The sequence below is a fragment of the Spea bombifrons genome, chromosome 1, assembly GCF_027358695.1.
Source record: "Spea bombifrons isolate aSpeBom1 chromosome 1, aSpeBom1.2.pri, whole genome shotgun sequence".
Lineage (NCBI taxonomy): Eukaryota > Metazoa > Chordata > Amphibia > Anura > Pelobatidae > Spea > Spea bombifrons.
The window spans coordinates 92,761,565-92,777,282 of record NC_071087.1 but is presented as its reverse complement, the minus strand read 5'-3'; the positions used below and the strand labels follow the sequence as shown (position 1 = coordinate 92,777,282).

At 37.9% G+C, this 15,718-nt stretch overlaps 1 protein-coding gene across 1 annotated transcript in view; it reads right to left on the bottom strand.

Moving 5' to 3' along the window:
• ADAMTSL1 (ADAMTS like 1) overlaps window positions 1-15,718 on the bottom strand; it is a 366,597-nt gene that overhangs the window by 65,894 nt on the left and 284,985 nt on the right. Inside the window, exons 7-9 of the mRNA XM_053465892.1 lie at window positions 12,712-12,786; window positions 10,862-11,019; window positions 816-927 (exon numbers count right to left, since the gene is read on the bottom strand). Coding sequence (XP_053321867.1) covers window positions 816-927; window positions 10,862-11,019; window positions 12,712-12,786 — 345 coding nt within the window. The remainder of the gene's footprint in view (window positions 1-815; window positions 928-10,861; window positions 11,020-12,711; window positions 12,787-15,718) is intronic.

The window sequence follows — 15,718 nt, the reverse complement described above, 5'->3', positions numbered from 1 at the left end:
AAGGTTCGGTCTACACATCTGAGCTGCAATCAATATGATGATATCATCTAATCTAAGAAAAACACTCAGCAACGTGTTGAAGAGAGACCCATGAAGAGAAAACATCATGTTCCTTTGTTTTTACAGCCCATTCATGAGCTAATGAATCAGGGCTTTCATCTATGTTTTTGCTGTGTAGTAATTAAAAAAGCAAATAATGTAGAAAATCTGATTTTTTCTGAACTCGGTTGTGGAACTTTTTTGTTTAACATGGATGGCACTGAAGGAGGACCAGGTTATCCATAATGCAAACCGGGAACCTGATGGGAAGCTTAGTATTCTTATCAGTGCTAGTGGGGGCAACTTATCAGTATATACGGCTGCTCCTTCTGACCTTTGACCTTACGCTACCAATTATTTACAATGAGTTTCCCACTTATCTACTCAATTAGTGTGCATGACATCCTAGACACAGGGCTGGTAAACGTCCATCTACAGACTAACAGGTCCACTCCAGTCCTATTTTTCTATTAAATTCCCATAAGAGCCTGATTTGCATGGACACACATACATTTTATTGAAAGCTAGAAAATCAGACACCTGTCTCATTCAACCCCTCCCCTAGCTCTATGCAAAATGGACTCCAATATGGATTAAAAATACAAGTTTTGGGGCTAGTCTGATCCTTTAAGTCGAATGATTTGATGGTCAGGACTGGCCAACTCCAGTCCTTATGAGCCGCAAACAAGGCATTTCAAATACAAAATCAATAAACTTATTGATTTCAGGCACATATATATATATATATATATATATATATTGTGATTTTGCATTACCTCCTCCGCATGAAACCGAGCACGGAAAAAAGTCTGTTTCTCGCCATCTGTGTATGATTGGCTGGTAGAAAATAAACTGTACCACACTGTCGGCGACTCCACCGTAGCGAACCTGAAAAAGCAATCCACCGGCAAATTAATTCTGGACGATGACTGCCACGTTGTATATAATAGCTCTATGGCAGCCCAAGTTCTTCATACTATAACCAGTAACAGCCAAATCACAATAGTGAAGTACATTGTGTTACACTGTATTGAAGTAATGGCATGTAAGGCTACGATTAAGGTGCCCATTACAAGAAACACAAACAACACTACACAAAGCAAACTTTCATTTCCCCATTAGTAAATTATCTTTTTTCTTTTCTTTTTTGCAATACATCATTGATTCAACACTTTTCATTTTGAAATGACTCTAAATATATAAACAAATCATGGAGGCTTAATTAACAGGCATCTCCTCTTTTCCATCTCTAACACATTTTGTCACCTTCCTTATGATGTAGTAACACATTTCCTAACATAAGCATAAAGTAAGGAACGCTTTGTTCTTGGTCGTGCTAAATGGCAATTCTATTTGGCTCAGCACTCGTCCCACCTTAAGATTGACATGTACCGCTAACAAAAACATTGTATGCATTGAGTATGGCGTCCTTTACACATGTGGCTCAGATTCGTGCTGGTTTTTTGCAAATGCTCTTTCTGAAGTTCTTTGTCTAATGCACCGAACGTTTACAAGATACAATCCCAAAAGATCCAATTTGGTTTGGAGATGATTGGCAGCTCCCTTTTTTTGTAAAGCAATAGGAAGCAGAAAATGTACAAATATCTAAGGAATTTGTATGCCAAACATCTGGCAAATGTAATACTGACCCTTTTATAACATTGCAAAAAAACAAAACTCCTATAGAGCACTATCGCATCTTAATGTACAAGTAGCCTAACACTAAAAGATAGCTTATCAGTTATATGGTGGACGCCCATTTGTCATTATCAGCTCACACGAGACATGCTTGTTTTATGCTCAATGAAGATTAGCTTCCCATTTCATGGATGACAAGTATTTTTGCTAGTGATAATTCCAGAGAAAGAACTTCTGTAAATTGATCTTGGCAACGTTATGATTCCTTTCAAATTTTTAAGATAATCACAGAACCACTACATAAATGGTCCCTGTTGAGTGTCCCTGTCAAGAGGTAGGATGATTATGTCAACTAATTCAAGGTGAAAATGACTCTTTGTTCCAAAAGTTTTCAAATCCCCTTTTTATTATACCATAACAGAAATGGCTACATTGTGGCTACCGAGAGAATTTATCTAGGAGAGAGGCTAGTGGGCATTGGTATATGGTACCGACCTGATGTTCTTTCACTGTGTGCGTGACTTATTGAATTATTTCACAAGACAAGACTAAGTTCGGCCAAAGGGTGCACTGATTTTATTGGAGTTACATACTCAAACCTGATAGCTTCAAATGTCTCCCTGGTTCAGATGAACCTGGCTTGTGAAGGGTCCTGTCAAGGTCAGTCAATGAGCTGTAGCGTACTTAGTAACTACTAGTAGATATATAGCAATCCTCAAAAAATGCTCAGTATCTTAATGCAAATTGATATAGAAGAAATACAATATATTTCAAACTTGTGATGTGTGGTTTGGTACCAGTCTTGTAATTTATACAGAATTCCAGTTACATTGAGGCCAGTCTTTAGGAACAGCTCCGTTAGCATTGCAAAGTGTACAAGAATGCAATGACAACTTTTACACAATAGGCAAATATTACGATCATTTCACTTGTATGATTTGCATTCTCAGTCTTGGCATTGAACTCTAAACCATTCAATACGCCCCTAAACTATGCTCTACAATCTCTGAAACGCAAGTTCTCATTTTGCACAGACTGTTTAAATATAGAGCTAGAAGATAAAACTTGACAAAGTCACCCATGCTTTCCATATCAATGACACTTAACTTACCACCAGTAATTCCCTGGACCATACCAGTAAACTTATGGAATGGTACAAGGCATATGAAAAGACAGGACATCCATCTTAATCCATAATATAACATGCAGGAGCAGGAACAAACTCTATTTGTAGTTTTCATTACATTTAAGTTATGGTTTTAATATATTTTTTTTTAAGTCCATCTGTGTAAATGTGTCGGTAAAAAGTCTACATTTTTAAACTTTCCCCATTATTTTGATGCAGACACAACGCTAATGCAGAGATAAAAACAGCAACGTCAATTATCTTTATAACGTCACAAAATGCACTACCAGGGTGTACAACGTTGTGGAATGGATCACAAGGCAGTCTGGGTAAGCATTATTTACAGTTAATTAAAGGGATCAATGTTTCTTTTTACATCATCGTATCACGATTTAGTGGATAAACCAATGTTGCTTCTTTAGGACCAATGTTTCAGTTTCTGTCATGTTTCTGTCATGTGCCAACACAAAGAGACGCACGACACCCCAGTTCTACCATTACAAATACTGAGACATACACCCAGGTTTATTCAATGACAAAATGACAGGGAAGAAGGACTTCCAAAGAACTGTACTACCAGTCACGGCACACCAGTCAGGATACAAGAGAACACACTCTTTGCTGGGACTGGCCATGGTTTATATAGCTACTTTACCAGGGAGTTGACATACAACAGGAAACAGGAACAGATTAACACACTTTAAACGTAACACAATGGCAAGGGAATGTACAGACAACAGCAGCACATGTATAATCTCCTCACACAGACAACAATGGTGAATACACTACACAGTTAAAGGCATTTGGGAAGTAACACTTAAATCCATGCTAGAAAGTAAGCCATTCTTAATACACTTACAAAGGGCAAACAAGGGTAAAAAAATGTTACAGCTCCTGAAAGGCATTGTAAACTTCCAGTCTCAATCATTTTCTTAAAGCAAGGGTCCAACATCCTTGAATATGTAGCATCATTTTATTATGTCTGTTCCTAAAAAGAACATCTTGGAGTCAAAATTCTTAATTCTGAAGAAGGAGACAGAGGTTTGGTTTAAAAATAAGGAATTCAATTGACCCCCTAAAAACTGGATAGTCAATAGGCGAGGTAACATATCAATACAATTCCCATTCTTAAGTTATCTCCCCTGCCGACCTGGCAAAGGTTACCAGAACTTTTGGCCAAACACATCTCCCTGCATGTGATATACTCATCTCCAATCAGCGCTGACTCAGGGAACACTCAATGCCGGGGTCTCTTCAGACTCCTGTGCACATGTGTGAAAAGTGCTGCCACTTTCCTGCCATTGTTTTAAGCAGCCAATCAGGGGCAAGAATGTTTGGACCATGGAATAGCGCTGCTGCAGAGCAGCCCCTCCAGTGCCAGGAAAGTGCTTTCAAAATGTTTTTCCCCGTTTTGGAAAATTGAGTACATTCAGAAACCTGGATTTCCTAACACCTAGATCCTGAATACTTCAAATCAGGTGCCAGGTATTCTTTATCTGTGTGATTAAAGCAGCCATTTATAGCCCCATCGTATCCCAAGCCATAGGACATCCCCTTATGTTCACTCTGCACTGAATTTCAATTAGCAACAAGCTGACCCCATTAGCATGCCCTTGAAAAAAACATCCATAAAGAAATAGGGCGAAATTGTATAAAAATTTTTTCGGAAAGAGCAGTATATTAAAATGGAGCTCCAAACTATCTTGACATACTTTTACTAGAAAAAGAAAATACAAATGTATATTCGTTCAAATATGATATTAAAGCAATACTTTGGGTATGCTGAATTCAGTAAGTATACTTTATCCTACACTAGGTCTCATTCTGAAATCCCCAGGAGCTGCAGCTTTAAAGTATTTGGAGCCTTATCATTAATAAGCTCTGCATTACCTATTTTATTACCGGTCCACATAACTACACCATAACGATGACTTAGTGTGTGGCATGGCTTTCATAATAACGATTGCAGATATTTCAAGAATTCCAGCCTGGAGGACAGTTCATTTTTCAGAGTCCCTGTATATTACAACAATATAGATGAATCTGGTCTTTCCATGAAGAAGAAATAAACCTCTCTCCTTGAGGCAGAACTAAACCAATCCTCTGCGACAATGAGAAAGAACCAAGAACCTGGAGGTGAAATAATGCATACTTTCACAATACTCTTTCAGCTGAATACTGTTGCTCAAAGAAAATGTCGTAAAAAGAAATTTTTCCAGGTTTTTTTTTTAGCAGTGAGAAACCAACATTAGACATGAGGTTCCATCCCTGCTCTGTCTGTGTGCCATGTGAAGCATGGTGACAATCATACCACCAAACATTTGTAAAAAGGCCAATGAAGGACACTTTTGTTTTTAAGGAGTGTGGCTAAGATGTGTGGCTAGGGCAGGGCTTTACCAACATTTTGTGGGACTTTATGGTCTGCTTGCCGAGACTTGGCTGCCAAACAGGGACTGTCCTCTTGAGGAACACTTAGTACAGGGGTGTCCAAGTTTTTTCTGCAGTGGGCCACTTCATCAGAATTGTATACGTGCGCGGGCCGCACTCATTTTTCACTGTGACCAAAAATATGGCCTTTAATAAAATATGCAGATTAAAATAAAGTAAATAACACAAAACCTTTACTCTTCCTCTCACTGATTTCTGGGCCTAGAAAGTTTTGCGACTACAAATTCAGGATTCCCTAGATTTATTCTAGGGATGAACTAAAATGAAAATTCTGGACCAAAACATTCAGGGTTCACTTAGCCAAAACCGAAAATGACCCCCACCTTTAAAAATAATAATAAAAACTCACATTTTTAATAAAAGTAGGTAACACACAATTGGACAAAATTAGCAATATGACTTGGCAACCAGTAAATGCTGGCAACCCAGGCAACCAGTAAATGCTGGTACCTAGGCATGATGGGACTGTGCTCGCTGTTATTGCTGTTAGCAATCACACTCCTATCATGCCAAGTCAGCCAGTACATGCTGGTACAGGGTGGCTGTAAGTGATGTGCAGACCCCATACTGCTGGCAGCATCACTACACAAGGGGGGCAGCTAGCTAGGTTTCAGCATGTACTGGCTGACTTGGCATGATAGGAGTGTGATTGCTAACAGTAGTCACAGTCCCATCATGCCTAGGTTCCAGCACTTACACATCCATCCAGTAAATACTGGAACCTAGGCATTATGGGACTGTGATTGCTGTTAGCAATCACACTCCTATCATGCCAAGTCAGCCAGTACATGCTGGTACAGGGTGGCTGTAAGTGCAGACCCCATACTGCTGGCAGCATCAATACACAAGGGGGGCAGCTGGCCAGGTTTCAGCATGTACTGGCTGACTTGGCATGATAGGAGTGTGATTGCTAACAGCAATCACAGTCCCATCATGCCTAGGTTCCAGCACTTACACATCCATGCTATCACACACACACTCATTTATTCATATAATCATTCATTCACAGATTCATTCCCTCAATCACACACACTCATTCAAACACCCTCCCCACCTCCTTACCTGCAAGGCAGCTCCTCGATGCCGCTTACAGACTTCAGCAGGGGGCGCGGCCTCCCTCTGCCTTCTCTGCTAAAGCACAGAGGAAGTAGGATGTCACGTGAACTCCGCTTCCTCTGTGTGCAGTCCAGAAGACCCTCCCACAAGTAAGTAGCAGGGCTTGAGGTGCGGCTCGGGTAAGATCGGTTGCCCTGGCTGCCGATCTTACGCGGGCCGCACCTCGAGGTCTCGCGGGCCGCATTTGGCCCGCGGGCCGCATGTTGGACGCCCCTGACTTAGTAGGATGATCAGGCATTTGCTTAGTTGGTTAGTTGGTAACCATGTACATGGCATGGAATATAATGCAGGGGCTATACAAGGTAGCCACACAGGGAATCAAGATACAATGTAAAATGTCTCATCCTTGATTGGGGCTATAAAAGGTACTGCAAAGAAGAAATCTCTTCTGCTCTTCTCTGGGCAGTGGTGGATTGTTCTTGGGGTCAGAAGCCTTTATGGAAGCCTCGTTAGAGTTGACCTGTGGGTGACACCTGAGCAAAGTGGGATGGTAAGATAATGGGTTAAATGGGTAAGCGAAGATAAACTTGGTCCGTGTGTTATATATGTATTTTATCTCTTTATTTTTATAATCTCAGTATTATTACCTCTAAATAAAAACCCTTGACGTAGAAGATCCTTGTGATTTCCTAAATTGTACTGTTGGAAGGAATACAAATACCCTCTATGATATTTCCCTGTAAATAAAAGCAATCACAGCCGCAGCAAAATGGAAATTAGATTTTTACCACTCGATGTAGTTCACATTGTAAGAATTTTGAACTCGCACTGCCACTGTTTTACAAAAAAATCATATTTTATACATATAATTTTTCTATTTTTAAGTGTATTTTATAGTTATTGAGTAAGGCACGAGCAGACATGCCTAAGACTAAAAAGTCAACTTTTATTACATTTCTTTTGTTTTATATTATATCTAAACATACAGTATATCACTCAGAACAGTCCAGGTTCTGTGTACATTACAGAGGGCAGGGCTGTCCAGCTGTGGGGCACCGAATAGCATCCAGATGTGTATTTTTTTCCCAAATTCCTTAAATTCTGCCAATATTTGGCCCTTTTATAGAGGGGGGGGGCTTTTATTTAGCCTTAACAAAATTCTAGCTACTGTACAATGTATTCTTTTTTCAACTTCCAGGTCATAAGAACCATTAAGATTACCTTCAGTATGGCCCCAGCAATTTCCGAGAAGGATCTTTTGTCCCACCTTTTGTTAATCTACTTTCCATTTAATGGCATATGGAATAAAATCCTCCAGATCAGTATACAAAAAAAAGCTACATTTTGCAGATGCTGGTATATTCTAACAAATGGCTATGACTACATTTGATTTTAATGTTCAACTCATTGTGGGTTTTAAAGAAAAAGTTACAAAAATCATCAGTAAAAGAAATAAAAAAAACAGCCATGCCTTTATTTTTTTGTTTGAAAGCAATCCTTTGTCGGTAATGAGCTCCAGAGCTGCTGTGGCATTATCTTATTAAGGCAAGTGAGTGGCCATTTCCTACAGTGGAAAATGTTTGTGAATAAGTAATCCGCGTGCTGCTAACCCGGCCTCCCATTTGCCATCCAATGTATTACCGGACTCTCTGGCAAGGAGTAGTTTAAGAGCCTACTGATCAATTGCCAAAGTGATTGCACAAAATCCGCGGTGATTGTCTTAACCTGCCATGAGTCGTTGGCTTCTGGCTTTAATAAAAAAAATTGCGTTAACAAAAGACATTTGTTTTTTCCATATGCACCTTCATTAAAAAAAAAATGATGTGATCAGCTGGTGATGATGGAAAACTGCGGTTAGTACAGTTGCAAGTGTTTCAATATGTACTAGTGCCCTTGAACATTTTGTAATTTTGGTAGCTAAAAAGTGGTATTTTAAAGGGATGAAACCCAATAGCGGCGGAATATAACTAATCATAGCTTTGTGTTCCTAGATGCATTCTCAGTGTGTTTCTCTCACTAGACACACACAGCAAAACATAACATAATCATAAAAACACCCTAGATTAATTATTTTTTTTTAGAAAATATTTACCAGGTTTCTCAATGCTTGCATACAAAAAGGTAGCTCCTACAAAATTAGAAGGAGCAGTGAGGTTTGTTCACTAATGGTAGAGTTGGCAGGAGAACTCTCGCTATCCATTATGAAGGGTCAACACTGGCTGGTTTGCCCAGCTAGAAAGGCCCCGAATAATGCATAATTCATTAAGTGACGAGACAGAAGAGATCTCACTGATTTAATGATACATGATACGAGGCCAGCCAAGCTCTTCCTACAACAGGTTGGACGTTCATAACATTCTATAAGCTCTCCTTTCAACTCTCGCTTTAGTGAATATTCCTTTATTTGTTAATGGGCTTCATTGGCAAGTTACTTAAGAATGTATTTTTATTCTGCCTTCTTAGATAAAGCTACTTGGGGGTATGTGGCTTCAAAGACAGCAAAGTTATTATGTAGAATTTATGATTTAGCTGGATTTGGTTCTCATGAAGAATGTCTGATTACCAAGTCCATGGGACCTTTGTATACGGTTCTGTCCTTGTATTAGTGTCATGTTTACAAACTGATTCCTAAATTAATTAACTTCTCTGTAATTTCCTTTTTGTCTACCTTTTTTCCGATGTGCATAATATGTCTGAAAACGTGAAAAATAACTATGGGTTCATTAACACAATTCCCAGGTATGAGCCTGGTCATCATTATTCAGCATGAAGTCTGGAGTGGGTTGTATTTTTTCCTTTTAGTAAAGCTAGAGTTTTTTGGTTTTCAAACCAAACAAAAAAGGTTGTATTTTTAGATTTTAAACTAAACTATTGAGCCACGATTCAGGGTTGAAACATACTAGTACTCATTCAGTGTATTGGCACTCCAATCTGACAAGCAGGCCTAGGCTCCATCAATAGTATTTCAGCATGAAATTGGTATGACTGTTCCTTTAATGTTTTTTACTTTGACGCTTAAGGACATTTACTCTAAGAAGCGTCAGTATTATTAATGTATTCAGACTGTAAATATGGAGAAGAATGAAAGACTAATCTTAAAGCATAAGCATTTGCCATGTGGTACATCTTTGTCTTTGTATATCACCGGGGGGAATAGTACAAGGATTTTAGAGGAGATCACCAATTATGTACCAAGTTGGTCCACTTATGAATCCTCGAGAAATGTCTTTTTCACGTGACCCCACCCAAGAACTTCTCGTAATGCTGAATATATAAAATATCTCGGTTTCCCTTGACACCACAGAAAAAAAATCCTGAAATACATACAAAACTCACAGCTATAGGACGGAAATATTCTCATTCTTTATGACCTCCTTACAAAATCCTTCCATTTTATTGGGATTCTCAAATCTGCTTTAATAGAAGATATATATTTCTTCCAGCAATATGTTTTAGATTACCGTAAACAATCCGCATAACATAACTCAGAGAAAGCTGCTCATGTCTATATGCCAATATTTCACAAAAGCCTAACTACCGTGCCTCCTAATTCCACAGATAAAAAAGTGACAAACACAGCTGTATCGCTTATTCCTTATCACAACTGACACCTATTTCATTAGTAAGGGCTGAATTTAGTTTGGCAATGAATGCCTGGTGCCTTAAGTTCACCGGAAAGCAATACAAGAAAAAGTCCATGTCTACCTTCTTTATATCCATATCTGCTTCCAAAAAAACATCATCGCTCTGATTGTTGATGCTATATCGGAAGCAATCCATGTATAACCTTAAAAGACAAAATGCAAGGAAATGATGCCTTTGGTTTCTAAGGTAACCTAAATATGAATTGCGTGTTTTCCTGTATACCATGATCGACCTGCACCATGTATAAAAAAAAAAGAATGCTGGAGATGCTGAGAGCATCGATCTCACTATTATACCAGTACATTTACCACATTGTATACCCATTGACTTTATTTGACACTGTAAGCAGTAACATGACATTTTATGACTGTTCACCTTAAAATCTTTAGATCTTGGGCTACAGTGAATGAAACAAATATTTTCCATTGTTTAATGTTTATTAAGTGTGAATCACCAGCAAGAACCATGTACACTGTATATTCTTATCATTTAAAATACTGTTCTTAACAAGCTGATTTAACATTACTTTACAGCGTATGTAGAAAATTAGTATGGTATAGTACAGTATATATAGTATATTTTTATAGTTGATAACAGGTCAGGTTTAAAGTATATTTCTGGCCTACTAAATCATCTCTCTGAGCCAAACTGAAATAGTCTGAAGGTATCGCTTAATTGTAAATAGTAGTCATAATAAAGCGTAAAACCTTAACTAACAGTGCCAAATGGAAATCATTTAGCAAGGCAGTTACACCGCTTTACCACCATAAGACAAGCACCTATTTGGCCCTGACTTCCCATTAGATGGATCCAAGGTCAATGGAAAAATATTTTATTTTTTGGCTATTCTGATCCTTGGCATATTAAATGCTGGTTTTTGTGATGTTTATTTCTATTTACGTATCTTACCTTCACTGAAAAGTCTGCTGAAAGAGGACCCAACATCCTGAGAATTTCTTTGTCAAGGAACCTCTGAAAGTCCACAGTTGTGTTGTCCACCAGGATTGAACCTGTGCTACTGAGGCTGTTCTCTCCTTTAACACCTTGTAATGTCTTGGTTTCCAAATCTAAAAAAGACAAAAACCAAATGTTTCCAATATTTGGTTGAAAGTCATACACAGATTTTTTTTAAAATGTTACAATTCACAGAATTTTAATAAATACACACTCATGTCATACTATTGAGTTAACCACTTCTACAATACATTTATTTTGGGATACATTTTTTAAGAAGCTGAAACCTAAAGAAAAAATGGTAACGCTTACTGTTCGCATCTACTGTAAACCTTAAGCATTCAAGCTATGAGAATTTTTTCCAATCGAAATATTAATTCCAGGTTGCCAAAATGGCTCCTTAAACTGGAGACATACTTAATAGGCAAGTCCATAGGCAATCAAATTAATTCCACACTATCGTATACATTTTCCAAAAAAGAAGAGATCTCAATTCGGCAATTCCCTAGGGCTTCCTGAATGATTTGGGACCCAATAACTCCTTATATTATTTGCTCTAGGTAACTTAACTCTTGCAGATATCTGATGGGAAGACTCAACTGATTAAAAGGTGATAATTCATGCCAAGTGTTGTGTTCCAGAATGCAAAATCACAATGAATGCCATACTCTCCTACTTTGCCATTTGGGTCAATCTCTGGCAGGGGCATTTATGTTGGCCGACAGAACAGTGTACTAACATTCCCCATGTCATTGTCATCTGTACCACTTCATCATCTGATTCACAAAGGAAGTTCAGTGCAGGCCATACGCCTGCTAATAAAGTACCATACCCCATATTGGCAGCAATGGGAATAAACAAAACAAAAAATAATAATTACGATAATCTGCAGGGGAAAAATATCACCAACTAAAGGCTTCCTAATGATGTGCTAAGATATGGCAGAGTTCCAAATGGCTTACATCCCCTGGAGGTTTAACGTTTCTTTTTTCTTCTTCCGCAACTTATTTCCTACCCACTGTCTGGCAGAAATACTTCACAAGAACCAAAGGCTTCTTTTTGTAAAAAAAACCCTTACATTAATTTTTTTACAACAACATTAACTCTTAGTTGTGTCTTCTGACAAGTCTTCTGTTTGGCGAGGAGTGCAACTGAACAGCCCTGATCTCGAACATGTTCCCCATCACTGAATGGTCTGTCTTTCAATAATTCTATATATAAGCCTTTAGATGCCTTACACGACACTGTTAAATATATATATTTAACACAAGTACACAAGTACACAAAAAATGTTCCTTAGTTTAGGAGAAGCCTTCATAATACGCAGTGAAGTCAGGTTCAGTTGAACCTGAGGTTCTTTTCCAAAATCCTGCATTATCGCGCAAACCCCAGATAGAGACACATAAAACCACTTTACTTCCATGTGACCTGACATGACGTGGAGCACATCTTACAACAATTACTTTGTCAAAATTCTGTCACATTCTGGTGTTATTAATATAATGACGCTCTTATTCTAATATTGACCTTTACTAATCGCCATTCCTTCTCTATGCTAATCTTAGAGAGTATGAAAAACGTTAATGTTATATTCATTGACCAGCTGCATACCATCAGACAATTAGATTATTGTAAGTATTTCACTTCATATAATAATGTCTCAGCTGTACTTACTAAGCGTACGATTTAGGTACGCTTTAGGTATTTTTTCATCGTATTTTATATTGTTTGAGGACATTGGGGATATGGGTGTTACAGTATGCAGGGCTAAAAGCATACAAGAAAAAATTAAAAGATATACATACACAAGTGGTCCGGTCCTTTTAACACCAGCCGGACGTGCCTGCTTCCGTATGGAATCACAACCACAGTATCATCCACTGCAAAAAAAGAACAGATATTACACAAGGGGTTACATTTCAACAAAAATGCACTTTTAGTAATAATAATAATAGTAATATTAAAATATATATATATATTATGTTTGCCTGCTTTTCTAACCCTTCTTAATCGCTGGAAGGGTTCTAACTAGAACTTGTGGAAATCCAAACCAATGTACAGGCGGTCCCACAGGTCATATCGGTTCCTGGGACTGGAGATGGGTTCGATTAATTCTGATGCTTGGAATCTCTGTTTCAGTAAGGCCCATTTCCCGATGTGTACATACATTACAAAGTATGTGTTACATGACAGAATACATCAATAATGATGCATACTCCTGATCCTCAACAAGTCATGTCAGGGACTCCCATAACAGTTATGATGCACCGAGGAGCACCAGAAACAGATGCTTACGGATCTGCTGCATTACATCAACGAGCAGTCCAACAAATCACTCTAAAAATGTATGTACCCACATAGGATCAAGACTAGTTTGATATATAAAAGGTATTATAGTTATTTAAACAGGATCCTGCCATTAAAAGAAGGTTTACAGAAACATCAATAAGTTCTAAAGGTAAATGAATGTCGCTGGGGGGTATTTTCAGATTGTGGTTAACTGCATTGTATTCTTTGCGCAGAGTCAAACGGACATCTAAGTATCAGAATTTCCAAACAGGGATACTGGCAATAAGTAACCTGTTCAATTTAACAAGTTGCATAAGTCTGGTTATTTTTTTATAATTTAACAATACATTTTAAATGAATCAATCTGCATTATCAGTTTAAAAATGAGTATACGAGCACGCTAGTAATTCTAAACAGAAATACATTGGTAATACTGAAGTGGCTTGCGGTTGATCCTACTCACTTTACACGAACTAGAATGTGGGTAAAACGGCTATTTTGCAACACTGAAAACATATTATGATCGCAAAAGGAAACTGTATAATTAAAAGCATCTTTGAAAAATATCCTGAGACTGAAAGGTCAAAAAAATAAAATACATTAACAAAAAAAAGAAAGAACCAGCACTCTTGCTTTTGCAGATTTAGGTATACTAATAATTACAAATCTCCCAAAGGTTTTTGGCCTGTTCTGAAAAAAAAAATGGTTTCATGTGTCTTTCCAAATGCAGGCTTTTTCGGTTTTACACTTTCCCTGCTTTTATGCTCCTGCATTTGTCTTAAATTAGGAAAACATAAAAATAGCAAGCTGTTCACAAGGTTTCTATTAGACTCTTCGTGAAAGAGTAGAACACCATTCGGTTCTTCCGCTGTTGGATGAAGCAGGACTTTTTGCAGCAAGAAATAAGAGCTTTCAAATGTTCTTCTGTCCATAAGGAGACTTAAGATGTTTTATTTATTGCATAATTAATGATCTTATCTTTGGGATCCATTCCCAAATCGGCAAGCGCTCCAAAACAAACAATCCTTTCCATAACCCTGCGTAGCTTGTGACCACTTTGATACACTTACTCATATTCTTGGAAGCCCATCAAGCGGTCAGTTTATTCTCTGAAACGTATTTGCACAGGCCTGTAAAAACTAGATTTTCTACAGAGAGCTTTCATGGTGTGTGATGAAAGTGATGATTTCCAATAATTATGGCATTGGGGTTTCTTTTATAGCAATCACTATGCCTGTTTTCTGTCCACTATTTTACCTGCTTTATTAGGTCCTTACCCTTGTCCTCAGGATATAAAGGGGTTATCTATGTGGAAACCTCAACTGCTGACTAGGGCCTCTGGCCAAAACCCACCATGCTAGGAGCCACAGAATGCGCACAATGGCCTCCATTTTGATAATTAAGTGTATAGGTCATCTTTTTCTGTTTTGATCCATGGCCATCAGTCCTATGCCATAAATTCCTTCAATGTATTCAGTTTTATCATTTTTATCAGGCTATTTCATGTATCTACCACTCTCTAAAAAAAACTTTCTCATATTATTTTATTAATGTTGTAGTAATATTTTCATGTAAACCTCTGTTTAGGCTATAACATCTTGCCCTAGCATTTCTACACCTTAGAAATATTCTTCCCTCTTCATATGTATTTAAATGTTTCTATGCCATTTCCACTTTCTTGTTTTTTCCGGCAAAAATCATACAGTCTGGTTGTTTTCATTCATTAAAACTTTCTGAAGTTTGTGTATCCAGCAGAGTAAGCTATACTCTGTACAAATTGAATACTAAATCTCATGTTCACATATGTTCCCATTTTCAGGCGCTGTCCTGCTGTCCCGGGTATCTGCCTCACGGTCCTGCTTTTTGCAGGTATTGGGAAGATGGGTCAGTTGGGGATCTCATCTGATCCCCTTGACCAGTTTATGGAGTTGTAACATTAATTTAGTACTGTATTATTGTAGCACATATTGCAGCTTGCGTGTGGCCTCCACACGACACAACACTGGCCACACTGCGGTGAACATGTTGATAGTGGGTTCACTGCCGTTACTGACCGCTCCATGATCAGAGTGGTCAGTCTAAAGCAGATTCTTGTCTCTGTTTTCTACCTCTCTGCTTTCATCTAAACGTGAGCTGGAGAAGGACAGAGAACAGTAAGAAACTGTGATTCCCTGGATCCCAAGACACATGTTTAAAGAAAATATATATATATTTTATTTTAACAACCTGACCCTATGCGGTGATTTTTTTTTTTTAAATGAATGTTTTTTTTTTTTATTTAGACTGTGTTAAGTTAGTGTGGTGGGGTTAGTTAGTAGGGAATAAGGTAGGGCTGATAGGGGATAAAAAATAAAATAAAATGAATAAAAACATAAACATTTTTTTAGAAAACTTAAAATGAAAATTACCTAGGAATATAGGGTGGTTTTTAATTCAGGGCAAGTTAACGAATATATTTTTGGTGCATTTCTCCATTTATCCTTGCCGTGTATAACTTATATACCTGTCAAATATGCTTTTTAA